The sequence below is a fragment of the Actinia tenebrosa genome, unplaced genomic scaffold, assembly GCF_029948245.1.
Source record: "Actinia tenebrosa isolate PJP-AT-01 unplaced genomic scaffold, QUT_ActTen_1.0 PGA_scaffold1__47_contigs__length_23844297, whole genome shotgun sequence".
Lineage (NCBI taxonomy): Eukaryota > Metazoa > Cnidaria > Anthozoa > Actiniaria > Actiniidae > Actinia > Actinia tenebrosa.
In genome coordinates this window covers 14,869,374-14,897,249 of record NW_028292578.1, presented here as the reverse complement: position 1 = coordinate 14,897,249, position 27,876 = coordinate 14,869,374, and the positions used below count along the sequence as shown (strand labels likewise).

General features: G+C 38.7%; 6 protein-coding genes across 6 annotated transcripts in view; 3 read left to right on the top strand and 3 right to left on the bottom strand.

Annotated features, from left to right (window-relative positions):
* The first annotated feature begins 1,245 nt into the window (after positions 1-1,245).
* On the top strand, positions 1,246-4,867 carry LOC148909944 (uncharacterized). The gene has a single exon (XM_089032134.1). It carries the CDS (start codon positions 1,711-1,713, stop codon positions 4,120-4,122), a length of 2,412 nt encoding a protein of 803 aa, XP_088888260.1. The 5' UTR covers positions 1,246-1,710; the 3' UTR covers positions 4,123-4,867.
* Positions 4,104-12,201, bottom strand: LOC116293606 (ethanolaminephosphotransferase 1). The gene is made up of 9 exons (XM_089032135.1): positions 12,038-12,201; positions 11,829-11,897; positions 10,826-11,055; positions 10,248-10,470; positions 9,737-9,854; positions 9,415-9,463; positions 8,658-8,838; positions 8,008-8,187; positions 4,104-7,556 (listed from the first exon to the last, which is right to left on the bottom strand). The coding sequence occupies exons 1-9, from the start codon at positions 12,119-12,121 to the stop codon at positions 7,500-7,502; spliced, it is 1,191 nt and encodes a 396-aa protein (XP_088888261.1). The 5' UTR covers positions 12,122-12,201; the 3' UTR covers positions 4,104-7,499.
* LOC148909943 (uncharacterized) lies at positions 4,996-5,592 on the bottom strand. Its single transcript, XM_089032480.1, has one exon. It carries the CDS (start codon positions 5,590-5,592, stop codon positions 4,996-4,998), a length of 597 nt encoding a protein of 198 aa, XP_088888606.1.
* On the bottom strand, positions 5,615-6,586 carry LOC148909942 (uncharacterized). The gene has a single exon (XM_089032479.1). The coding sequence runs from the start codon at positions 6,584-6,586 to the stop codon at positions 5,615-5,617; it is 972 nt and encodes a 323-aa protein (XP_088888605.1).
* A 636-nt stretch (positions 12,202-12,837) lies between the features above and the next one.
* On the top strand, positions 12,838-20,642 carry LOC116293605 (protein phosphatase 1G). Its single transcript, XM_031701054.2, has 11 exons — positions 12,838-13,016; positions 13,683-13,752; positions 14,376-14,512; positions 15,232-15,357; positions 15,494-15,623; positions 16,088-16,401; positions 16,699-16,933; positions 17,661-17,751; positions 18,100-18,138; positions 18,580-18,679; positions 19,393-20,642. Exons 1-11 carry the CDS (start codon positions 12,906-12,908, stop codon positions 19,567-19,569), a joined length of 1,530 nt encoding a protein of 509 aa, XP_031556914.2. The 5' UTR covers positions 12,838-12,905; the 3' UTR covers positions 19,570-20,642.
* Positions 20,643-21,123: 481 nt separating this feature from the next.
* Positions 21,124-27,876, top strand: part of LOC116293574 (uncharacterized) — a 40,008-nt gene continuing 33,255 nt past the window's right edge. The window contains exons 1-8 of the mRNA XM_089033404.1: positions 21,124-21,541; positions 22,311-22,446; positions 22,516-22,736; positions 23,160-23,471; positions 24,022-24,256; positions 24,922-25,136; positions 25,805-26,079; positions 26,925-27,103. Of these exons, the coding sequence (XP_088889530.1) occupies positions 21,189-21,541; positions 22,311-22,446; positions 22,516-22,736; positions 23,160-23,471; positions 24,022-24,256; positions 24,922-25,136; positions 25,805-26,079; positions 26,925-27,103 (1,926 nt within the window). The 5' untranslated portion in view covers positions 21,124-21,188. The remainder of the gene's footprint in view (positions 21,542-22,310; positions 22,447-22,515; positions 22,737-23,159; positions 23,472-24,021; positions 24,257-24,921; positions 25,137-25,804; positions 26,080-26,924; positions 27,104-27,876) is intronic.

The following is a 27,876-nucleotide window of genomic DNA, read 5'->3' as shown; positions in this document are numbered from 1 at the left end:
CGTCAGGTCCGAAGTCCATACGACGCCTCAGCTCTGCGGATGTCTCGGGGGTATGGCAAAGTGGAGTCGATTTTTTTGAATTTTTCTCGGTGGACTAAGGTTCAAATCCCACTGTTATCAAGACTCTAATTTTTACTTTTTCATTTTTTGATTGGAAAAAACTTTTTTACCTTATATTATTATCAATAATAATAAAATAAATATAATATAATAATCCACATGTTCGCTTTAAAATAGCCCCTCTGATCCATCGTTTTGCGCAAAATTATTGGGTTCCAGGGAATGAACTAAGGAAATGCCAACCTGAAGTACTTCAGTACCAGATATTTGCACAAACAGGTCACGTGACCCTATTCCCTTAATATATCCCTTGCATGTGATGTCAAACGAACTCAGTTTGGAGGATAAAGCAAACAAATTTCAATCACCTGAGAATTGGAATTTTATTGTTTTGCCATCTAACCCCAGGCAGTCCAATCTGTATTATGGGCTTGGCCACGATCGTACCAAACCTCTATCAGGTGGCATAGTGGTGAGAGCATTCGCCCCTCACCAATGCGACCCAGGTTTGAGTCCTGCCAGGGTCATTGTCATATGTGAGTAGAGTTGTTTGTTGGTTCTTTCCTGTGCTTTGAGGGTTTTCCTCCCTCCATAAAAATCAACGGCTAAATTTCGCTTGGAATTCAGTGGATGAAGTGCCACTCTGTGGAAATGCCATTGCTAAATTCCATAATTTATTAATATTCTCATTATTACTTTCAAGGTGAGTGGAATTATTACTTGACAAAATCAACAATTCATAACAGGCCTATATATACTTTATTATTAATTGTCATAAATCAGTCAAAAAGTCAAAAAAAAAATTTTCTACTGACATAAAAATCAATAAATACCCAAAACATTATCATAATGTACAAAATAACCATTAAAATTCAACTAGGTCTAAGAATAGTTAATAGAGGGGAATGGTTAGGAAACCTAATGTTATCAGGTCTTTGTTCGCTTGTGAGGTTGAACCGGTCTTGACCGTGCAATATGTTTGATTTATGCTCATCCGAAATTGCAAAATAAGTAAACATTCAAAGAATATTCAAGGAATATTCAAATATCTCTTAAAAATCTTTAAGTGTTTTGAACTAGCTGCCAAAAGAAAGATTTTGGTCTGTTCACTCAACCATTGCCAACAATGTTAAAACAAAGGATTGTACATGGTCACGCTTGAAAAAAGTGAACAATTCTTGGCTTTCACGTGACGTCACTGACCTATTTCGACCTATCCAAATATGGGCGTCCGCCATCTTTGTGCTCCTCCGAGTGTGAAATGTTGTGATAATAGTAGGCCATTTTTATAGTGTTTAGAGTTTTAGCTCGAATCAGAGCCAAATAACGTCTCAAAACTTTGGAAAATGGCTGTGCCAGTGCTCTCGAAATATGGATCAGGTCTTGAAAGTCATGTAAAGGAACGTTATTTGAAGAAGATCGAGGCAGTAGGCGTTGATCCAGTCACCATACCAAGTGAGCAGTTTGATCCTGAATGTTTTGTTTAGTTACTTGGTTTTGCAGACGAGCTATTATACGAACGATCAGTTTAAAAATTACAAGAGTTTGGAAGCATATAATCAAGTGGTGTCTGGATTTGTGGCTTCAGTAAGAGGACGAATTATCTCAAGCAAGCATGTGGTCGTGGCGAAAGTTCGCCATTCCCAACGCATGAATGACCCTCTGGCCGATATTTGGATCATTGCCGGCAAGGATGGTACGATTTTTTCTGCTCATTGTTTGGGTTGTAAAGCAGGCCTAGCAGAATCTTGTTCGCATGTTGCCAGCGTCTTATTTTACATCGAATGTTGGACAAGAATCAACGGGAAATTAGCCTGTACCCAAGTTAAGTGCACGTGGCTTCTTCCCACGTATGTCAACCAAGTATCTTACGCAAGGGCCAAGGACATAGATTTCTCTTCTGCGAAAAAACTCAAAGAGATTCTAGACAGTAACATTGATAAATTGAATGATGAAAATTTAGGACAGTCTCGTAAAAATCAAGCTGGACCTGGACGAGACCCGAACCCTTCAGCCCAAGTTTCAGCAGCGGAAAAGGAGGAATTTTACACAAAACTCTACAACTGCCAAACAAAAGCTGCTTTGTTAAGTTTAATCGACCCCTTCGCTGACCATTTCATTTCCAAAAGTCGGAATGTTCCAGTTTTATGTGATCTTTACGAGCCTTGTAATTTAGATCTAGATTATCTAGAACTGTTGCGAAAGTGCTTAGATGTCAAGCTGAACATTTCAGACGAGGAGATAAAAGCGGTTGAGCAAGACACAAGAGATCAAGCTAAGGGCCCAGGTTTTTTTAGACATCGTGCTGGCAGAATTGGAGCCTCTGTATGTGGTGCTGCCTACAACACCAACCTAGCTCAGCCCTCCCAGTCACTGATCCAATCTATCTGCTACCCCCACTTGTACAAGCTGGATAACAAGGCCATTCGACATGGCATCAAGTACGAACAGTATGCCATTAATGCATATGAAAGCTTAATGAAAACAAAGCATATTAACTTTGAACTTAAGAGATGTGGTTTGTTCATCAACAGGGAATTTCCTTTCATCCATGCAACCCCAGACTTTTTAGTTTCTTGCAATTGCTGCGGATTGGGATGTGGAGAGGTGAAATGTCCCATTTCCATCCCCAACTGTGACTTTAAGCAGTATGTTCTACAAAAAAACTCTTGTCTTGAGGTGGTAAATGGCCTAATGAAGCTAAAGAAGAGCCACAATTATTACTTACAGGTTCAACAACAGTTGTTTACTCTGCCAGAAAGAAAATATGCTGACTTTGTTGTTTGTGCTGTGGATTCAGATGGAAATGCACACATTGTGTGTGAGAGAATTTACCCAGACCCCCACCACTTCAAAACTGTCGTGAAAAAGCTTGAAGCATTTTGGAGGATTGGCATACTCCCTGAGATCTTGGGACGGTGGTACACAAGAAAGTGCAATGTTATCATTAAAGTTCCAGGTGATCAAGCAGTCTGCTTTTGTAGAGGACAGTGCAGTGATGAGATGGTCTCCTGCAGTAATGCTGACTGTCCTTATGGCCAATTTCACATAGAATGTTTGGCTGTAGGTGGGAAGTCCATACCTAAAAGATGGTATTGTCCTCACTGCAGCAGGCTGCCACAGTTTAAGAGAGGAATTGGGGCTTCAAAAGCCAAGCCGAAACCATCTACTGTCAACCAAGCTGCAATGCAATGCAATGCTATTTGTGTTTGTAATGCAAAGGCACTCATAAGTGATAAACTGGTCGAGTGCCACAATGCCAACTGTACAAATGGTCATTTTTTTCATCTTAGCTGTTTGGGATTGAAAAGAATGCCAAAGAATCACCAGTCAACGTGGGTGTGTGGTGCCTGTAAAGCTAAAGAAAACAAATCATCCACACCTACCACTTCTACTTCTTCAAAGACAACCTCTGCCAAGCCAAGCAATTCACCATCACCAGAAACTTCAGAATCACAAACAGATGATTGTAATAGTGACAGTGAAGACGATATTGAAATCACACAGGTTACAACCGGTGTTGTTGACAAGTATAGTGCCCTTGCAACACTAAACAATGCTGATTATGACCTCATCAGTGATCCTGCTGGATGGCTTAATGGTGATATAATTCAAGCTACCCAAGTATTATTGCAGAATGTAAACCAGTCAATTGAGGGATTTCAGCGCCCAACCCTAGGAAGAGTAAGGAACTTTGATGTAGTTTCGGGAGAATTTATTCAGATTTTGCATACAGGGACTGATCACTGGGTATGTATTAGCAGTATAGGATGCTTACCTGGTGTTGTAAATCTTTATGATAGTCTCTACCATCATGCAATTAGCCAGGAAATAGAGGAGCAAGCAAATGACTTAATAGGTGGAAGACTAGTTAATTTAGAATTTGTACCAGTTCAGCAACAAAGTAATGGTAGCGACTGCGGAGCTTTTTCAGTTGCTTTTGCTACGTGTTTGGCTTTTGGTACTAACCCCAGTCATGTAACTTTTGATGTTGCTAAAATGCGTCCCCATTTATTAGCTTCCCTTAAAGGTGGACAAATAAGCATGTTTCCAACTTTTTAATTCATTCTTTAGCAAAGAAAATTATTAGTGATAAGTAATAGTCAGTAATATGACATAAATATTATAATAAATAATTTTTAATAAATAACCAAAAGCAAAAAGCTGATAATCAAAATAAATACTTCATTTAAGCGATTTAAATCAGACATCTTTTCATTGGAACTCAGTGAATAAAATGTAAAAATGTTTGTGTCTGAACTGTCCAGCATTATCAGCTTCTTACTTTAGGCTCAGTCAAAACAGATTAATTCTGCTTTGAGAAATACACCAACATATTAAAATCTTTTCTTTCGAGATTCAATCTACATCTCTTATTATGAAATCTAGTGACAATATTAAAATAAGCAGGAACCCATGTTCAGGGAAATGGTGTATCAGGGAAGAAACAGTAACATGACAATGAGTCATACATAGAGCAATATTTCTAGCAATAAAATTAATTAATAAACATTTCAGTTGCTATTGAATATTATTAGACCTCTGTTTACCTTTGGCATAATATTTTTCAATTTCTCTCTGGCTAAAAAATTGTTAGTTGAATCAAAATCAGTATTCATGTGTTAGCCACAGTTATCTTCTTAGCACATAATCTCAGATGAAAAATTAGGCCATAGGTAAAGAGTTATTTTCACTTTCTTTTTCCTTCATGCCCTTTTTCATATCAAAATTTAATTTTTAAGATTGTTTGTCCCCTCCATATTTGGACTTGTTGAAGAACGTGAATAAAATTGTTGCTTTATTTCTAGTGAAATAGTAATTGTGATTTTAGTGTTTTGTGCCTGTCGCAATGTAATAATGATTTCTCCTGGTATAATGTTATTATAGAAAAAACTTTAAACATTGTTACCACCCCTGCTTTTTATGAAAAATGTACTACTCAAATGGCACTATGGAAGGACAAAAATTAACAAGTGCAGAGCAAACCCTTAAAATGCGGTCAATGATTGGTACCTGGAATTCAGGTGACCCATTCTGGTTGCTGCTTACAAAGTTTGTGGGCAGTGTTCCTTCCAGAATAGTGTATTTTCGCCGCAGTAGACCAATCACTCTTTCGACGTGTATCCTAACACTGGCTATCCCCCTTGAATGTTCAACGTCAATGGGATCTAACTGGGCTTTCCCTTTGGTAAATGCTGGAATTACCAGTTTTCCATGCTTTAAACCAACACTTTCTGTGATGGTAAATCCCCGATCAGCCATGACTGTATCCCCTGGGGTCAACTTATCTAAGAATCCACAATTCTCAGTTAAATATTTATCTGAGGTGCGGCCACCCCAAGCTTCAGAAACAAAGCAAATTGTACCTTGGGGAGTGATACCAATAAGGATCTTTATGGTGTTGTGGCGCTTATAAGATGAGAACGTTTGAGCTCTGGCCATAAGATTTGTTGGTTTTTCAATAAAAACTTCAAAGCAATCGATTATGACAGTTACTTTGCGCCTAAATGTATATTGAAAGCACATTGGCATAGTTTTCCACAACTGTTCCCTTTCAGGCCAAATGGATAAAGCAGGACAACCTAGAATCCATTGCCAATATCCAAGAGGTAAATATTCTTGATACACTTGACAGGGACACCACGAAACGATACGCTAGGTCTTGAAAGGGAACGTTTAGTCTCAGCTTCATCAGTACCAGCACAAATTCTTGAAATCTATTAAGAACTGTAGATTTCCGTTGAACATGTGGCGCGACATGCTCAAACACCACCGTCAGGACTTCATAGGAAGGTAGTCCTGTGTAAAATCGAACTTTATCAGCTGTATCGAAGAATTCTCTGTCCGGAGCTTGATATGCAGATTTTAAAAACATGTATTCAAATTCATCTGTCTGTGTGTCAGCGTTCTGTGAACCTTCAAAATAAGTTAAGTCTAAGTCCATCTGTGTTGACTCGTCCTTGAAAGTCACTACGGGTGTCTGGGTGCTCTTGTCGAGTATTTCTTCACGCTCATCATTCGCACTGCTGCAAGAAGGCTCAATATTAAAACATGAATTACTCTGTGTTTCGGTAGAAAACTCGATATCTTGGACAGCACTCCCAATTTGATTCAAGTCCTTCTTTTTCCTCTCGACTCCAAGTTGCTGATGTTCTATGATTCGCTTCCTGCGCTCTCTTGCCCTTTCAGCTCGTTCTGTCTTAGCTTTCGCTGCTTCCTTCAGATCTTCTTCCTGACTTTCCTTTTTTCCAAGGTTAATAGGTGGAACCCAATCAATATTATATCTGTCCCAGACTTTTGCAGGCTTTCCAGAGACAAAGTGAAGACCACAAACACGTTCGGTTTCAAGAACCCTCTTCGCGTCAGTATCGCCTCGACTGATGGCCGAAATCCAAAGCCTTCTCCGCTCTCGTGTCATCTCTTCGTGCTCTTCGCCTTGATTCGATATCACTTTAGGTATTGAAGAAAAGGAAACTTTTTTCTTACCGCTCTTTGAACCGCAACCAACTACGATACAATGCACCATGTTCAGTGAAAAGTTCACACATATCTCTCTGTCGCGTCTGTTTGTTTACTATCGAGGGGCACAAAGATGGCGGATAGCAACCGTTGTCAAGACCGGTGTCACGTGGGTGAAAGCCAAGAATAACCTATAACAATAGAGTTTCCTAACCATTCCCCTCTATTAACTATGGTCTAAGCTGTTTTCATGTTTAACCTTTAACCTACTCAACTTTTAGAAATTACAGTTTTTGGCTTCCGTCAATCAAAAAAAAAAAAAAAAAAGATTTTAGCCAAAGAATGCCAATGCTGTCTTAAGATTTTCTAGTTTTGTTGTATTGTACATCAGAGACATTTTTAAAAAGAGTACATTTACCCCTCCTCAGCTTTTGTATGGTTTCTCTCTCTCATCAAAGTTTATTTAGTTCAAAGAAACATAAAAAACACTATAAACCAACAATTATTGTTCAATATTCACTAAACTATTCCATCATAATGGCTTTTTCTCTTAACCAATCAATAACCTAGAGAATATATCTATAAACCCATTATACACTATTAAATTTGAAAGTGCTTTGGTAACAGTCATTTGTGCATGGTAACAATATATATATTTTTGATAATAAAGTTGTGAAGAAAATTCATAGGCTTAGAACCTTAAAGTTATATGTTATGACACTTAAATAACCTTTGCTTATCAACATTCAAGCTAGATTAGCAAGTCCAAATAAGAAGGAAGGAACTTCATGAACATTGCACTGCTATGTCTATCCCTTTAATTACATTGGACAATAATAAATCTGAACCATACATGAAGTACCATCCTGCTAAAGCCTCGTTATCAAGCCAGAATTTCATGATAGCCCACGTGGCCTATGGTAAGAACTGGCATATCCTGAAGTAGTGCAGTAGTGCATCTTCATATTAATGCCTGCAGTTTATAGCTTTTTTAAAGAAAAGCAGTGGATCTTTAGGTGGTCACAAAGTTCATTTACCTGTAACAATATAAAAGTAACAGTCATACAAAAGAAATTGTGGGAGCCCTTTAAGGGAGGGGATGGAGTTGCTTTCCTTCACCACCCTCCTCCCCCAAGAAGTGTGGCAAGAGGTATTGGAACCCTCTTTGCACTAGCTAGGTCATTAAAAATAATCTCTAACTTTCATTGACTCTTTACTATTGATTTCATTTCTTTAATTTGAACTGAATCTACAATATAATTAAAGATTGAATCACAATTTCATGCAACTTAACAGCTCTTAATCCTTGGCCGGGGATGCCTGTGACCAAACCAAATATCCATTTCTTTGAACCCTGAAACAATATCTTGGGCTGACTTAAGTCAGGGTATTGTAACTTTGTAACAAGTCAAAGCAAATTCATATATTTAAGCAATGAAAGTAAAAAATTCCCCACTAGACTTTTTGAGGATATAAAAATCTACTTACAACACCAATGCCATAATGAATGTGAAGAACAGCGACAATTAACGTGTAAAGTCCCAGGGCTATATATTCTCCACCGACGTGTAGGAACGGAACAAGAAGCAATACTACTGCTAGAGGGTATAGCAAGTGATTGAAGCGCTCACACTGCTGATTGCACATTGTGCTGACTATCAGACGACACTGGCAATGAAGAATGAAAAAAAACATAAAATCTCTCTAAAATGTTAACCTCCCCCCCCCCCCCCCCCCCCCACGATCTTGCTTTTGGGTTCTTGGTTCAAAAACACACTCATCTGACACCATACCAATAATGCATTACAAAACCTTTATTCCACTTAAATAATAAACAATAACAAAGCTATTGATAATTGACTCCAACCAGGTTAACGAAGATGTCAACCTGACTCCAAGAATCTGCCCAGAAATTTTTCAAATAAAAACTTTCTTGACATAAACCTCTTAATTCTCATTGATAAAATGACTATGATTCAAGTAACATTAGTCAAAATGACTCTAACTCACTAACTAACTCAAAAGGAGAGTCCTAATCTGTGATTGTGAGGGTGAGAGTGTATCTGTATGTGTGTGTGATAATGAGGATTTGATAATAAAAATAGTATGCAGAATTTTGTCGTAATGAAAAGACTTACCGTGATATTGGAGTAGACAATTCCCAATGCAGTCAGAAACAATCTGGACTGATTATACAGGATGTCCGATGGAGATATGACAGCCCAGAAAGTAAACATGCCAAATAACGCCACTAGAGGTAAAAAGGGAGCCAAACCTTCCATAAATGACACACCACGCCCTGCATTGGTGACATGTGCCCTGCAATAACAGACATAGTTCATCAAAGACAGTATGGTATTGAGTATATATGGAATGGGCTGCGAACACTACCCCACCAAGATTGGCACACCATGCCCTGTATTGGTAAGATGTGCCCTGCAATAACAGACGTAGTTCATCAAAAACAGTATGGTATTGAGTATATTTGGAATGGGCTGTGAACCACTACCCCCTCCCCCACCAAGATTGACACACCACGCCCTGCATTGGTAAGATGTGCCCTGCAATAACAGACATAGTTCATAAAAGACAGGATGGTGTTGAGTGTACATGGAATGGGCTGCGAACCACTACCCCCCCTCCCCCCCAACCATGATTGACACACCACCCCCTGAATTGATGTGTCCCCTGCAATTAATGAAAATGGATCACTGGTTGCATGAATTAAATATTGCATAACAACATGACATTTAGTTTCCAGAATAACTATGTGGATAAGGCTAGAATTACCTTCCCCCCCCCCCCCCCCCCATCCTCTGATTTTGTAGAGTAGGAAAGGAACTCAAGCAGTAGACAATCTAGTGGTTTGATTATTAGGTAGAAAAAGATACTTACACATACACACTGTAAGCACACATTGGAAAAGTAATAAAAGCACAAGAAGCTGCAAGAAAAAAAGAAAAATTCAACAAGTTAGTGGGTGGGTGGGTGGGTGGGTGGGTGGATGGATGGATGGATGGATGGATGGATGGATGGATGGATGGGTGGATGGATGGATGGGTGGATGGATGGATGGATGGATGGATGGATGAATTGATGGATGGATGGGTGGGTGGGTGGATGGATGGGTGGATGAATGGATGGATGGGTGGGTGGATGGATGGGTGGATGAATGGATGAATGGGTGGGTAGACAGATGAGCGAGAGAGATACATACCATATACTATAATTCTAAAAGCATCAGAATACTGCAATTCCAAGTCATATATATTAACTTGAGTTTTCCAAAACTCTACACCAAGAGCAAACGTCATTAAATATACTATAGTTATACTCTAAAAGCAGGAACAAAAAGACATTAACAAAGTTAGCTAGTTTGCTACAAACAAATGCTAAAAATTATTTATCAATAAATATTAGGAGGGTGTGGTCATTCCATACCCCTTCCCCCTCTCAATATGGCCCTCGGACCATATTTTAACCAATGAGAACTTATAGTTTTAAACCTTTTTGAATGGGTTCGTTAATGTTTTCACATTTCAGACCAGCGTCATACTCTTGAGAACAAGATTCTTTGTTTGCCTTGTATCTATATTCAGGTGTCTTCTTGTGTGCAACCGTCAAACAAAGAAATAATGCTTTAGGGAATGACACATGGTCTAAAATGGGAAAACATCACCCCCCCCCCCCCCCAAAAAAAAGGTGTATTTTTATTGTATTTAACTTACCAATTGACTGGCATCATACGCCCAAGGTAAATTTAAAACACCAGTGTTATATTTCTCCCAGTGTGCCAGGTAAAAACCAATGAGGCATACTACGTCAATCAAATAAAATTCCCACACGGTGATACTTCCTACTCCATGACCAAATACAGAAAACAGACCGAGGGTTATCAACCAAACGGCTGAGCTATCCAGTCCATGGTCGAAGAGCTCACCAAGAGGAGAGCTGAAACAATTACAAAATTAATGTCAAAATAACTAGTTAGTCACTAGGGATATCGTGTACAGTAAAACAACCACTAGGGAATGGTCAAGCAGCCTCTTCATAGAGTTATGAATGCAATGCAATGTATGAATGCAGGGGTGGATCCAGGATTTTGTTGGGGGGGAGGGGGTGCTGCAACAAAAGTTAACCCAGCAAAAAACAGTTAAAAACAGCATTGGCTATCTTCGAAGTAGGAACACAAAGTCAAACCACTGGAGGGGTGCACACCCCTGCACTCCTCCCCTGGAATGCAATGCAATGCACAACAATGATAACTAACATTTCTTTAACATACAAATACGATGAGGATATATACCTGGAACTAGTCCTTCTGGCTTGTTTACCGTCAATACCATCCAGAGTATGAGAGACAAACTGAGCTACAGCAAACAATACCCACCAAAGGGAAGGTATGTAATAGCCGGTATGCTTGCCAAGGCCTGCCTTGAAGTGTGGGTCATAATAACTATTGATGAGGAATATTGACATCACTAAGAGCCATCCAACAAAGGTTAATACATTTGGTGCTAGCCATAGTGGGAAGAACTGTGTAAAGAAAGCAATTTGGTTAGAACTAAAAGCAAAGCAAGAGGTCTGGGGTTTGACCTCCTGTGATGTAGCTCATACCATCATTTCTACTTCTCTTTTAGACTGTTTACCTATCTGTGGTACTGATTGAGGAAGATGGCAAATTGTGTCCATACTTGGAAGAGCACTTTCTCGTAAAGTGGCTTAAACATCAAAATGTTAGAAATGTACATTTTTAAAAGTAAGGGCAAGCTGGATGGGCTTCTAACCCTTCCTAAGATGAAACGCTCTAAAAATTACAAAATTCAAAAAGGAATGAAACACGTATTGAAAACTCTAGGTGATTTTTTAAGTTCTGTCTTTTTTAAATATTAATGTCAATTTTACATAATTAATTATAATTAAGCATGATACATAATATTTCAGATGTTAACATCCAAAACACAAATGTATGTAATCTTATAGCAATCTTAAAAATAAAACGTCAGAAAAAGAAAGCTTAGTATTTAAGCTTATCATTTTTACGATTTAAGCTATGATATGATCATGATCAGATGCAGCTCTCATTTATTTTTCATTGAGGAAGCAGCCTTGAGGAAGATTACACTGAGCGTGACATATGATTGTGTGGGCGCTTCCAGCCAGCTTATAACTCAATCAACCTGTTCGAGATACTCTTCATATACACTTCATATACTCGGAAAAAGCTATGAAAAGACTAGCCAAGTGTTTGATTAAGCATTTATAGCGGGATCACAAATGCCGTTCACTTGTCACAACCTCAAGCTTACCTTTACTACGAAATTCCAAAATGGATGAGTTATATAGTTGGAGACCGGAGATGTATCGATGGATTTATACTGAAAATCAAATATTATGATAATACATGTAAGAATACAGTCCATGTTAGACATTTGGACCAGTTAATCACAGGCTAGCCCAAGAAAGAGGGAGGTGCTGTAGTAGCTAATCAAAAATTACTTTGCAAAAACATTTTTACCTTATAACGATCAAATCCAGCTAGCTGATCCCTATTTAAATATTTCCAGTTTAAATAAGGCTTGAGGAATGATGGGGAAATCATATTTAATTTTTAGATGAAGCTTTCCTGGTAAAAATTGAACCTTGTATCAGGCCACATGTAGCTTTGGTGGTCCGATCGAATCAAACATCGAAAGGAAGCATTGCGAAACATCCTAAGAATAGAGATCTTGATTGGTCTAGAAGCGCCGTTACACAGGGAGTCCACAGAAAATCATGAATGACGTCCAAAGAAAAATATAATTATGACTGCTCAGACTTTAAACACATTTCCTTTAAGGTTTGATGCTAATATAATAGGCTTCTTACTATGTTTTTGAGCGAATTTTGTCAGCTATTTTGGAAATTTTTCATTTTTCAAAATAGGTGCCTCATGTTGGGCTACCTGTGGTACGTTTTTCCCTCAGTCTGCTTTGGATATCGCTTGGATATCTTTTAAAACTTTCCTATAACATTATTTGTCAATTCTTTATGTATATAGATACATATTTAAATATAAAATCCTATCTAGTTTACTTCAATAACAAAAGTAGCTCAAGGTGGGCTACCTGTGGAACGCCATTTTTTTGGATATCGCTAAGATTCTCCTATAATAATCTATATACTTCATTAGTAAATATAAATATATATATATATGTAAACACGTTTTCTTTAATTTGCTTCAGTAAACAGGTATTTTTTCCCTTCCTTTCAACATTTGATTTTATGTAAATTTAGGCAAGGTACGTCACCGTTCATGTCATCCAGCGGTTAGCCTCGTTAATTTGGTTTCGACTTGTTTGTCTTGTGCTAAAATATTGAACTTGGATCATCAAAAATCCTTCAAAATGGGAGCCTATTTAAGCAAACCTAAGACAGGAGTCACTTCCTCGGTGTTCAGCAATGACAGTTTAAGCTGTGGGGCGTCAGCTATGCAAGGATGGCGAGTATCGATGGAGGTAGGATTTCTGATCTTGTGATCGTTGACTAACACGTGCAAGGAAAGACAAGATGCTTTCCTTCGATCGAGATTTTCACAATGAATTATGACAGTAACGACAAATAGTATACAAAACCTAGGGGTAGAAAATGTCAATGCGATTCAAAGATTCAAAAATTTGCAATATGATTCAAAGAATTGCCTGCAGAAACGTGAAAAGCTGTCGATCTAAAAATTAAGCTTGTAATTTGGAGAGACGACTCTACAATGCTAAGTTCACAGGAGCAATTAAATCTGAATATTTTAAAATGCTTAGCCTTAAATCAATTTTAATATATATATAACTGCCATCTGATAATTATTACATATATAAGCTAATTTTGGTCTTAAAAATTAGGTAATAATTTTTTGACAAGTTTGAATTAATTATCATAAATTATTTTATTCTAATTTAAACCTAAGTTGAAAATTGACAAATTTACAGACGTTGGTATTCAACTTGAGTTTTCTTGGCCAATACAACACCTGATATGATGAATCTTCGTAGGGTTACTAAAGTAAAGGTGCTCTTTCCAGTGCTGGTATTGGTTTTTTCTCCCAGTTTAATTTTAACTCAACCGAATTTGTGGCCGCCATTTTTATAAGGGGTCTCTATTGATATGATTTTTTAATTTGAATTTTCAAGGATGCACATACCTGTGACTTGGACTTTGACAAGAACACATCACTCTTTGCTGTTTTTGATGGACATGGAGGTAGGGTGAACAAATCATAAAGAATGCTGATGATAGAATGCATTGTGTTATTAGTAAGGACAGTGTATGTATGTGGAGGGTCGGGGGAGTGCTGTCAATCTCTAGGTTTACCTGACTGTACTGTTCCCTCTTCAAAACCCAACATGCTAAATTCCAGTTTAGTCAGTAAGTTAGTCAAGCCCTGGCTGAGATCAGCCCAGAGGTTATTTAAGGATTTTATCTGTAAGTTAATGCTATGCCTAGACCCACTTTGTTCATCTGAAAGGTTGTTGCAGGATTCTATCAGTGTGAGTTAACCATGCCCTGACTTAGATCAGCCCAGAGGTTGTTTCAGGGTTCAATCTGTGAGTTAGCCATGCCCTGACTTAGATCAGCTCAGAGGTTGTTTGAGGGTTCAATCTGTGAGTTAGCCATGCCCTGACTTAGATCACCCTAGAGGTTGTTTGAGGGTTCAATCTGTAAGTTAACCATGCCTTGACTTAGATCAACCCAGCGGTTGTTTCAGGGTTCCATCTGTGAGTTAGCCATGCCCTGACTTAGATCAGCCAAGAGGCTGTTTCAGGGCTCATTAAAACAATAATTATTGATAATTATATGTAAACTCTATGTGATGCATTTTGTAGGTTCTGAAGTAGCTTTATATGCTGTAAAGCATCTGGCTGAGGTGTTGAAGGCTACGGAGGGGTACAAAAGTGGTAATGCCAAACAAGCCCTAAAAGAAGCATTTCTAAAACTTGATGAGGATCTTGTCACAGAAGAGGTTTGCATATCCAGTTAAATACTGTAATTTTTGATTATTACACTAACATTACTCTGATATCTTGGCTGGATGCTGGACCTTTTCACCACCTTCAATAAAAACCGGTGTCACAGGGGAGGGGGGTGGGGGACAGTGTCACAGGGGAGGGGAGGTGGGAGACAAGGGTGGCACAGAGGTAAAACATTCTCCTTTCTTCACTGAGTCCCACTAAATTCCTGTTGTCAAAAGTTTGATGTTGTTACAGTATTCTCTCACTTGCCATGAGGGTTTTTATAATGATTTGTCCCATATCATGATTTACGAAAGTAGTACACAGGGTTCGTGCTACTCCTTAAACTCCTTGAAAATTCCTTGGATTTAATTCGAGTTTTCAAGGGCACTTGAAAAGCTCTTGAATTTTACGATTTTAGTGAAACTCCTTGAAAACTCCTTGAATTTTTGCTTTGATCATTACTTGCATGATTCTGAAATAGATCTAGTCAGAAAGATCGAAAAGTCTGAAAGTTGACCATGCGCAACCACTGCGTAAAACCTTGGCATATTTAGCTGAACATACTCCCTGAAAATTCATTTTGGGTCCTTGTATACTCCTTGAATAGTCCTTGAAATTTTAAGTGGTTACCTCGGCACGAACCCAGAGTACTTTCACAATCATTTTAAGCTCATTAGTTTGATGATGGTTTGGCCATTTTATTTTTTCTACTCTTTTGTTAACTCAGGGTCTGAAGGAACTTAAAGAAATAGCTGGTGAAACTGGGGAAGATAGTGGTGATGAAAATGAAGCAGATATGCTGGCAAAGGATGCAGCAGTACCGCTGAAAGAACTTCTAGCAAAACTGAAAGGGGTAAGGACTTTGATAACAGCATTTGTTTTTTAGTATCATACTACCATTATACTCATTTTACTAAGACCTTTCCTAAGAGTTCTATTGATTTAGTCATTGGATATGAGACAATTCACTAAAAAGCTAACATTTCTAGGACATTTATAAGCTTGAAAAAGATGAAATGAAAGATGAAGAAAGTGATGAAGATGAAGACGAGAAGATGGAGAAGAAAGAGGAGTCAGCAACCAACGGCGAGGCAAAGGACAAGGACACAAAAATTGAAGGTATTCATGGTTCATTCTGTTATTAAATTTAGACTTCTTTCCAGCCAACTTGTGCTATATGCAACCTGCTAATTAAGTTTTGGCTTTCGGATTCCTGTTTAATGGTATTGATGAGAGGGACTTGTACTGTGTGTAGATAACAAACTACTTTCCTGACCTCCTTTTCTATCTACACAACACAGGACTCCCAAAGATGGTAAACCAAGAGTTATCTTTTGAAGTTTTACCTTAACCTTTTTCATTGTGATACCTGGTGCAAGTCATCGTTAAACTTGCCACACATAATTTTCAACTGTACAAAATGAAAGAATTTTTGTCAAGAAAGTTTCAACAAGCTAAGATCACTCTGTCGCAGTGTCAATTTGTCATGTCTTTGTAACTGTTTAACTTTGTAACTTGTACTAAATTGTCAAGAAATTGAGAAAGAAAAAGGATGGAAGCTTTTGTTTATCTTTTTGTTAAAGGAGAAGAAGAAAAAGGAATGAATGGGAAAAAAGAAAAAGAAAAAGAAAACAAAGAAAATGGTGAATCCAAGAAAGATGACAGTGACGAAGACAAAGAAAGTGAAGACGACCAAGAAAAAGAAAAAGAAGCAGTTGGTGATGATGAGAAAGATGCTAACAAGCACAATGATGAAGAAGATGGAAGTGAAGATGAGGAGGAGGAAGAGGAGGAGGAGGAAGAAGATGATGATGACGATGACGAAGAATGTGATGATGATGATAATGAAAAGGATGATGATGACGAAACAGAAGGGATGATGTACACTTCTGATGAGGTATGGAATATTCATTCAGACAAACCTGACCCAGGGGGGCTGCTGAGTACCAAAATACCTAATTTTCCACCTCTATTATACCAATATACCAAACCAAATGAATATTGGAGAATTATCAATCAATGCTAGAGGTCTACGCAATAGAAATTTCTTCCCAAAAAGTATTTTGAGAAAATATAAGTATTTCAGAAAAAATGTTTATGTAGCCTGATTTCAAAGTTAGACTTTTGATGGTGTTGTGAGTACATAGTATACACATAAATTGTGTTGTGTTATTTAGCTGTTATGATTTTATAGGTTGGCTACGACAGTGGCACCACAGCCATCGTTGCCATGGTGAAAGATGAACTACTAACTGTAGCCAATGCTGGAGATTCGCGCTGTGTTCTGTGTAGAAATAGCATCGCACTCGAAATGTCCATAGACCATAAGCCAGAGGATGCAAAAGAGCTTAGCAGAATACAGAAAGCCGGTGGGAAGGTCACTGGTGAAGGGAGAGTTAATGGTGGACTCAATCTGTCTAGAGCCATAGGTACGAGATATATTCATTTTATCACTTCAATGCTTCTGGTGGTGATGATCAATACTCCAGTTTTGAGCCTCAAATTTGTGTAGAATGTTTATGTGCTCTAGTAAAAGTTCTTGGAATTTCAGGGACTTGGTATTGTCGAAGTTATGCATTCTTTACTATATCGTTGGTATTTGTTGATATCTTGACGCCGAAATGAAATTAACCCCGAGTAAATGAATCTGAAATTATGAAACAAAGCGGGGTTTTACGAACTGGAAAAAACTCTATTTTCCATAAGTACTTCATGGGCTACCTTGTTTCCAATTTAGATGTTGGAGGGAATTCCTAATTTAAAAAATGTTCGCATGCAAGCAGATATTATGAATCTTTCAATGTCAAAACCAGCTTTACTGGTTAAGTTTAAATGCAGGAAAGCTTAACAGGTTGGTGAGTTGAACGTCGGGTAAGGGTGCGTGGCTGCTGCAACCAGGTTTTGATGTCGATTAAAGTCATCAACTTTCTAGTGTAAGAATACAATACGTGGGTTCTCCACCAATGTATCTACGGTACACGGTATCTCCAATGTATCTACGGTAAACTGGTTCCCACCAATCTATCTATGATATACGATTTCTCCACCAATGTATCTATGGTACACGGTTTCTCCACCAACGTATCTACGGTACCCCGATCTCCACCAAGAAAAAACTACGGTACGTCATTAAATATCTGAATGGGTTACTTGTAGGAGATCACAGTTATAAAGGAAGAGCCGAACTTGCAGCAGAAGAACAACAGATCACAGCCGTTCCAGACGTTAGACAAACACAGTTAACAGAGTAAGTTGTAATCATCTCATCCATCCATCCACCCACCCGTCCATCCCATCTTTCTATCCATCCATCGACCCATCCATCCCATTCATCCATCAACCCATCCCATTCATCCATCCACCCATCCGTCCCATCTATCCATCCATCCATCCAATTTTTTTCATATTTCATTTTTTCCATCCATTCAATCATCCATCCATCCATCCATCTATTCCAGTTGTCACATCCATCCATCCATCCGTCCGTCCGTCCGTCCATCCATCCATTTCACAAGCGTTCCACTCATACAGTCAACCATCGCATCGAATTCATTTTTCCATTCATCCTTTCATCTGTTATGTTGTATTTTGGTAGGGACGATGAGTTTATGGTTATAGCCTGCGATGGAATATGGTAAGAGATTAATTAGATTTGCATTCAAACGATCCGATAATTAACCGCAACAATAATCTTGGACGAATAGTTGGGTGAATCTTTACTTCCAAATATCTTTACATTTTCTCACAGAGGCCGCGAATCTTGTACCCTGCGAGCATAGTTTCCTTTTACCCGACGGAGTGTACGGATCTTATAGAGAAGCACTTGCTGCCTGTGTACGAGAACGTCTTGACTATCTTGAAATTCACGAAAACCATCTTCAAAAATTAAAAATCAAAAAAAATGTCTTTGGTGCAGAATGCCTACAGGTTCCCTTAGAAACTTGCGCGCAATATCATCCGTTTTAGGATAAATGTTACCCCAACCTTCCCCTCGTGGTCAAAATCCTAGATTAACTCCTGTTTCTTGTGAAAAACTGGCCTGAAATTACTGACAATTTTTTTTTTTTAAACAAAGGAATGTAATGAATAGTCAAGAAGTAGTTGATTTCGTTAAAGATGAATTGAAGAAGCAAAGAAAAGAAGGTGAAGTCAACCTTTCGAAAGTATGCGAACAGGTAAGTAGTGATTTTTTGGGAAATTCTCGGAAAGATTATTTCTTTCCGGTTTATCTCCCTCCTCAAAAATATATTAATAAAAACCAATATAATATAATATATTAATAAAATATTATATATAATAATTAATAAAAATATATAATATATATATAATATTATATATTATTATAATATAATTATATATATATAATATATATAATATATTAATAAAAACCAAATATAATATAAAAACCAATACGATCTTTGGGCTTTCACCAAGTTGGAACCTAGCTTTGTTGTGATTGTCCCACGCTGGGATACGACACTTTAAAGCTAAAAACGGAGATTTAAAAAATGGATGAAACGTAAATAAGGAATTACGCATAATATAGAAAGGGTTCGTACACAGCAAACCGGCAAAATTGCAGGGAAAAATATTCACAAACCATAAAAGTCCAAACTTTACTCGTTTTTGGACGCCATCTTGAATTCTCTAATTACTTAATTAGGTCGGCTAAAGGGAGTCTATTTTTCCACAGGTTTATAATATAAAACACAAAAAAGCTTTTAGTAATAAGTAAAATATATACTCCTGAAGATTTGTCCTTGAAAAATCTTTGAAAAGTCATTGATTCTTGTATTGAGAATATAGCACGAACCCTCAAAGAATCCTAAAAAGAGTAGATCTCAGTGAACTCTAAGTTTTAAAACACTGCTATTTTGTTACTTACCAGCTTTTCAAAGCGTGCTTGGCACCCGACACAAGTGGTGACGGGTCTGGATGTGACAACATGACCTGCGTAATCGTAACATTCGACAAACTGAAAGGCATGAAGGCGGGAAAGCGAAAATTATCAGAACAGACTGAAACCACAAACCCGGACAAGAAATCTCGAACGGACAGCGAGTAACTTTCCAGTTGCTTCCTTCTCAGGCCTTTCCTTACTTCAAAATCTTATACCGGTCTGGTATCATCTTATAAAAAGTCTCGCATTTCGTTTATTTTTTCGAGCCAATCAGCGAGACGACTTCTTTATCCCCTTTTGATCAAGACTCAAGCTCCATATTCGTTTTGCTATGATTGCTGTGGACGCGAACATCTTTGGATTCCCCTTTTCAAAACATTGGCAAGAGGTCATGGTTGCTATGGATACATACGTGCAATCCAGTTTAAAGAAATGTCATATGGCATGGCAAACTTATTCGAAGCTCATCAGCACCTTTTTCATTTTGCCTATTCATTTACATCGCTCAATCTTTCTTTTTTCTACGTTTTACACATTTTAGTTACCAGGCTTTGCTCGGTACTATCACGACGTGCTCCATCCCAGTCCCTATTGGGAAGCTTTATTTTTGGGGTCCAAATTGTGTCTCGTTTTGTGAAATAGCTTCTTCTAGCAGCAAGAAGGGGTCCTTGACTCTCGTTGCAAGGACTTGGATATTTTTTTACGAAGACAGTCATTCCCATACCTCTATCATACCTCATTATAGACGATAAGAACATCGTTTCAAGGGCCTATCTTAATTGGAAATATCGCTTGAGCGAAGGAACACGGGATCTGGCTTGAAAGGTGCCTCCTTTTTGGCAAGCATAGACTTCTTGGTCGTTCCCTTTTACGTTTGTACGTTTTTATAGAAAGGTGAAGGGGGATCAAATGTTACAAAATAAACCCCTTTCAAAATTATGCGAGTTTAAAACGGAAATACAAAATAAATCCCACTTTTTCTCGATGGAATTTGTGCCTTTTTTATTATTATTATTATTATTGACCTCGCATCCAAGATAATTTTGAAAATGTCTATAGGCCTCCAGTGCTGTTTGTCTCACTTGCATATCTAAGGGAAACTGTTAAGGAATCGAAATTTTTAACTTATATGATTCACGTTCCTACTTTAAGATTAATTCATATTTTATTTTATATTGATTCATGTTTGATTTTATATATCTTTGACACGTTTGAATAAAAGTTCTAATCAGTACAAATTTTTCTACAAAAATATTAACGCTACTTTTTTCTTTTTTTCTTTCTTCCCTTCTTCCTCCCTCCCTTCCTTCCTTCCTTCCTTCCTTCCTTCCTTCCTTCCTTCCTCTTTTCGAGTATGATATTTAGGATAAAATTCCATAATAATTTCCAATATTAAATGAAATGATAAAGTAATTATATATAAAATTAATAATCTATAATAATTCTTAATTAATCTATAAGATAGGGAATAAGTAAGATAATTACTTGAGTCGGCTACCGACGTAGTATGTTTTTGCTCTCTTGGCGGGTGACCTACCCAGTTCACAGACAAAAACTCTGCAGAAACAAAGGATAGAATGTTTTGGAAACAAACCAGTAAAGTTTTGATCTTAAGAAAGATTTATTTTTCGATCTTTTGAAATATTTGAAAATACTTAGCAGTATATTGCGTGACGATTACATGCATTCCTTCACTTCCTTGCATGACCTTGAGAATGTCATATTTAGTAGCACTCTTAGCATTCAAAAGCCGTTCTTATTTCAAGAGCATAGCAGAACAAAACATGGCTCACAAAGGCGATTACAAACTTCAGCTGCAAGATCCCGATGACTCGCACACTAGGCAAAAAAAAGCCACTTGTTTTCGGGTCTTTGTGTGTTTTGCTGTCTTGGGTCTTTCTATCGGTGTTGCTGTGTTCATAGCCGGAATAGTAATTCTTAACAAGAGCTCTACATCTCAATGTCCCAACAAGCTTGAGTCTCGCAGTTCTTGTGGGTTTTCTCCTGAAGCTCGACGTGTTGGTCTGCCAGATGTCTTAAGGAAGATCAAGGAGGCTTATTACGAGTATAATCCAAATTACGTGGCTTGGAAACCGGATCTTTTTGGGAAGGAACTTAATGAGTTTGTGAAGAAAAGGTTAGTCGCTAGTAATTCGTGTAAAGTGACCTCGCAAGCACAACTAAAAGTCTTAACAATGGGTAAAAGAGTAACACACTGAGAAAGGAGATAGCGGGATTATTCTGAAGCTTGACCCTTAAAATGACTATACTAGCTTTACTGCAAAACTCGTGTAGTTGATGGCTAGTTGACCAATTTTAGGAATATAGTGTTTGTGTTTAGAGTTCCAGACGACGTATTGGCACAATTTACATAGCAAGCTTTGACCTCTGTAAACTCCTTTTCTTTTTGTGATTTCCTTATCGACAACAAGTAAACACGTGGTGGGAGTTAATTGCTTCGTTTTGCCTACGCACGTACGTATATTTCCAAAAAGAATAGTTGGTGAAGGTTTTGTTGCATGCTTCATGTTTTTTTTGCCAAGCTTGAAATGCTTCATTATATCCAACATGTAAATAAATTCAGCGCAGAAGAAAATATACTGAAAATTAAAACGTGCAGGCAAAGTTTGGTTAAGATTCCATATCGTCGTAACCTTTTGGTGATTGGATTCACATAGTCCATATTTCATTTCGGGCTTGGTATGCATCAACCCTTCACCAAACTTTTGAAATAGCTGTATACGTTGACTTGCCGGCATTTTGGGCTTGGTATGCAAAAATCCCTTTGCCCATTGAAGTTTTAGCTTCTCGTAACAGAAATGCGTCGCCGTTTGACAGCGCGCGTGCACAATCACTGCTCAATTTTAGTCTAACTACACACCTTGCTATCATTTGTAATGGTATAGCTACAGACCTTACGATCCACACCCAACCAAGCTAAAGGCCAAGACAGACAAGTCACTCGGTTTGCTGGAGGATGTAAAAAGCATGAACCCAAATAAGGATCTGTTGACACCAAGAGAAAGCAAAGCCGTTGCCCAGGTAACGTGTCTGCCTGCCTTTATTTGTTCATTTGTCCTAATTAAGTCTAACCTCCACTCCCTTTTTCAGGCATCCCACTTTCTCCAACACAATTTTGGCACACCATATGATGAGAATTACTACGCGGGTGACTGGATGCTTGGTCCAAACTACTTTTGCTGGCAGCCCATATGCAATCTCGCTTACGAGCTAAGATCCTACGGCATGCATGCGATGCCCAGGACAATCAATGATGTGCAACAGGTGATAGATGCCATTATCAGCCATAGAAACACGTTTGAACGTTACAGGTACTCGAAGCATGTATGTATTGTTAGATCTAGGGTTAATGGAGTAAAGGTAATGTATTCGTGGCACGTTAGTGTGCAACGTGTGACATTAAACCATTATTAGCAATAGGAACACCTTGAGCGTTACAGGTACGCGAAGCATGCTATGTATTGTTTGATCCAGGGTTAGGGGAGGGGGGGGGGCAAGGTAATGTGTTTGGTACGTTATAGTGTGTAATGGTCGATACACGGGCAGGAGAGGAGAGAGGTTTCTTGAACCAAGTAGAAATAACCTCGCTAATTCTTGGTTCTGTGTTTGGATGGGTGGGTTGCAAAGCTGAAAACATTCCGTCATTATATTTCTTGTGGCCTAGTAGTTCCTGACGTGCATTTCGTCGTCATATCTTGTCATTTAATTATGGTATTCGCTGGCTTTTTTTTCAGGGCGAATATGGAGCTTGGAGTGCGAACTGGTATGGTTCGATCTGTAGTAGACTGTAAATCCAGTGTTTACGCCTTTAAGAATAACTATGGCAATATGGCCATCAAAAACGATTCTTCTGCTATTTTCGAGGAAAGTTATGCCAGGGTTTTTCTTGAAACATCGTTTCTTTCTCGACTTGAAGAAGGCGTCGAACAGAGTTGGGTCGCCTCCAAGGGATTGAGTGTGCAGGACTCTTTGAGGCGAGCTTTGGTTAGCGGTTTTGCGCAACCGCTGCTGGAGCTCGTACATTACATGGAGTTCCAGCATGTACGGTAAGACTGGAGCATTATCGTCATCCATATATTTAACTATTATGTTGTGGGGCGAATTGGAAACCAGTTAATGAATTATGTACTGAATTTGTCTACCCACAACCCACATTTACTTAAGTTTGTATGTATGATTATTATGATTGTCATCAACGACATCATTACGCCATTATCATCATCATCAAAAATAACATCATCACTACCACTATCAGTATAAAACATCATCTGCATCCGTTTCAACATCATCTGCATCCGTTTCAACATCATCTGCATCCGTTTCAGCATCATCATAAGCAACACCATCATCACTATCATTATCATCATCTCCATTACCTATACTACAATCTTTAGCAACAATATCAATATAATCATCATCATTATACATTATTATATAATATATAATATTCAGTCTCTTTTCTGATTAGATGAGAGCCTGATATCACTCATATGTCGTCATTGCTTATTTTGAACGTTACTAATCTCTCATCCAATAACTGTTTCTAACTTTAGCATCCTTGATATAAACCTCTTATCCAAGCAATATTTTTTCTAGACATTGTCCGCCTGACAAGGTATCTAGCGGTCTTAGCGAATTGCCTCTCGATTACGTGTATGTTGATGGTGTACCGGATGTAAGTCAGGTGACAAACAAGACTCTGCCCACCGGGGAACGAGTTGATGGTAAAAAGACTTACAAGACCATCTTGTCGTTCTTCACCACATCTGATATAACACCTGAACAGGTCTATGAGGAAGGGGTGAAGCAGCTTGACATCTTCATGCCACAGGTTAGGTTTTATCACTCGCTTTCTTCTTTGTCTAATTGTGCTTGCTTGCTTGCTTGCTTGCTTGCTTGCTACCTTCATTCCTTCCTTCCTTCCTTCCTTTCTTGCTTCCTTCCATGCTTCCTTCCTTCCTTCCTTCCTTCCTTCCATGCTTGCTTCCTTGCTTCCTTCCTTCCTTGCTTCCTTCCTTCCTTGGTTCCTTCCATGCTTGCTTGCTTGCTTGCTTGCTTGCTTGCTTCCTTCCTTGCTTCTTGCTTCCTTCCATGCTTGCTTGCTTGCTTGCTTGCTTGCTTGCTTCCTTCCTTCCTTGCTTCTTGCTTCCTTCCATGCTTGCTTCCTTGCTTCCTTCCATCCTTGCTTCCTTGCTTCCTTGCTTCCTTGCTTCCTTGCTTCCTTGCTTCCTTGCTTCCTTGCTTCCTTGCTTCCTTGCTTCCTTGCTTCCTTGCTTCCTTGCTTCTTTCCTTGCTTCCTTCCTTCTTTCTTTCCTTGCTTCCTTCCTTCTTTCTTTCCTTCCTTGCTTGTTGCTTCCTTCCTTCCTGGCTTCCTTCTTCCTTACTTCTTTTCTTGCTTGTTTGCTTGCTTCTTGTCCTTCTTTCTTGTTTGTTATTTATTGGTTGCGTCTTCTTAATTTGCACTCATTGATAGCAGTTTTGATATACGTGGTTTAGGTTCTTTTCATTGCCAAAGAAATCACTGGCATCTCCAACCAAACGAATGCCGTTCGAGTTTTTCAAGAAAAACTCAACGAGCCTGCACAGTGGCACAACGATAGAACTTTCCCCGAGAACGAAAGCAACGCTCAAGCCTACAAGACCTGCGTCGATCATCAATCAGCCGAAAAATATTGTCCAGTACGCTGGGCAGCCATGGTGAAGTGGACAAGGTATCTTTACACCACTAACAGCGTAATTATCAACATCAGCATAGGCACCATCGCCATCGCGTCATCAGCATCATATCCACCATCAGCATCATCACCATTATTATCGACACCATTATCATAAAGAGCAGCAGCGGCATCATCATCATATCATCATGATCATCATCAACACCAACAACAACATCATCATTACCATCATAGTCATCACCAACACTACAACCATCAACACCACCTCCATCACCATCATCACCATCATCATCACCATCATTATCACCACCACCAATATCATCATCATCATCACCACCATCATCACCATCATTATTATCACCACCATCACCACCATTATCATCATCATCACCACCACTACAACCATCACTACCATTATCATCACCATCATTATCACCACAACCATCACCATTATTATCATCACCATTATCATCATCACCATTATCATCATCACCATCGTCATCATCATCACCACCATTATCATGGCTATCATTATCATTATCACTATCATCATCATCACCACCATCGTCACCACCATCGTCATCATGATCATCATGATCATCATCACGATAATCATCATCATCATCATCATGATCAACATCAACATCATCGTCATCATGATCACGAAAAGCATCACATAATCTTTATAATAAATTATCTATTAGGTATATCCAGTACGTGATGGGACTCATCTCGCCTAAACTTCCACCATTGTTCTACTTCACTGGACCTAAAGCTACCGCTGCTAATTGTCCTGTGGAGATGGAACCTCACTACAACCCGTCTAATGGTGCTATGTATTTCAAACCAAGCAATGCTTTCTGCACTGTACCCAGCTATTTTGGAATGCCCTTCTTTCTTAAGCAGTACGGACCAAAGTTCCAGGAGTGGTCGGTAACGGGGCACGAGGCACGACCAGGACATCATACACAAATGCAAGGTCAGTGGCGTGTTTCTAAAAAAAACAACTTGTCATCGCTTATCACCACCGCAAGTACTGAAAGCATGTGAAGGCGCCTCTGGCAGCCGCTATACAGTTCATGTAAGACACCGGAGCACAGCTCTAACCAGTTTGAATTAGTTAGGGTTGATTTGAGAGGAGGGAGGAAAAATTGGAAGGCCAGAAAAACCCTTGGAGTCAGAAAGAGAACCAACCAACTCAGCTCGCTTGGGGCGACTGGGATTCGTACCCCATCTTCAGAGGTGAGAGGCGAGCGTTTCACCACCACGCCATCCTGACTCCTCTATTGGAACAGGAGCATTGAACTCCTACGTGATTTAAGAAAGATGATCCTATTCAAAGTCATTTGGATATATATGATTATCAATATACGATCCATTTTTATTATAAGCCCTGTCTTCAGATTGGTCCACGAATGATTTAAATACCCTCCGCTTAAATTAACTACCACTTTTCGCAAGAAATCGGTCAAGAGCACGCCTAGTGTTTCGTAACCCTCCTGACCCATCCTCATAATCTGTGTTCGGTGATGGCACTTTCTTCTTCGATGGATTCTTTTGCGTGTTTGGTTTTGGCACACCCTTGCGTCCTCTTACGGGAAGCATATACGAATCTGCAAGCAGGATGCAGGCAAAAGCACCCGACCACCATGACACTTCGCGTCGTATAAACTTACGAACTGGAGTGTTGGTCTCTATATCTAATTATGATAACAATGAGGTATAGCGGATATAAAATTATACTGAATTCGCCCGGTCCAGGCTCAAGAAAAGTACTCAACTACAGGTAGCCCCGTAATTAAAGCTTGATTCTCTTTAATTCAGGACTTTTAGAAAACTTCGAGGGCTCGTGTGACGGTGATCCTGAATGGCTAAACAAGCAAAACTACTACATCGCATTCCAGGAAGGCTGGGCTTTGTACGCCGAGAATCCTCTGCTGTCACGTGACGTCAATTTGTACCAATCAAATCTGCTGCAAAAATATGGGATGTTGAAGTGGCAGGTAAGTGGTCAATTTATTGGGATTGATGATATCATTTTATGATTGGATATCAATATAAAAATATCAATATCAATACAAAAATATCAATACAAAAATTTGATTAATATTTATCGTATTTTTATTACCAGTCATAATCGCTCATTTAAAGGATTTCTTTCAAACCACACAACAAGCTTTGTATTTCAAACGTGAAAATTCGCTATAGAAAGCATGCGACCTCGTCTTGGGCATGACTACTTCGTGTTTTAATAGATATTTTACTTTACTTCGCCTGATTTCGGGGGTAGTCGTTAGCCGAATATACCGGCGTAGTGTACATGCTCGAAGTACGATATTTCCTCGAAGTGTTTGCCGACAGATCGATATTTTCTCGATATTTTCGTATAGATCGATAATTCCTCGATTCGTTGACCTCGAATCATGGAAGAGTGAGGGAGAATTTGATTACTTCCGCCATTAGTACGTTAACAGATCTATATCATTTTATTGTTTCGTATGGTTTGATTACTTTAGCCATATTATCGTTCGTATATAAATTGTTTTTCCAAGTTCGCCGATTTTACTTCCCTTCCTTACTTACTGAACCAAAGCCGCCGTAAATTGCAATTGAATCGGTGTGAGTTAGCCGTGCCCTCTGGCTTAAATCAGCGCACTCGGAAATTGCTGTTTCAGGATTCCGGCGAAAAAGTAAACTCATATATAACGAATATAACATCTTAAGTTAGTCTCATTGAACAATCAGTTTTGGCATCGAACTATTTAGTAAATGGCAA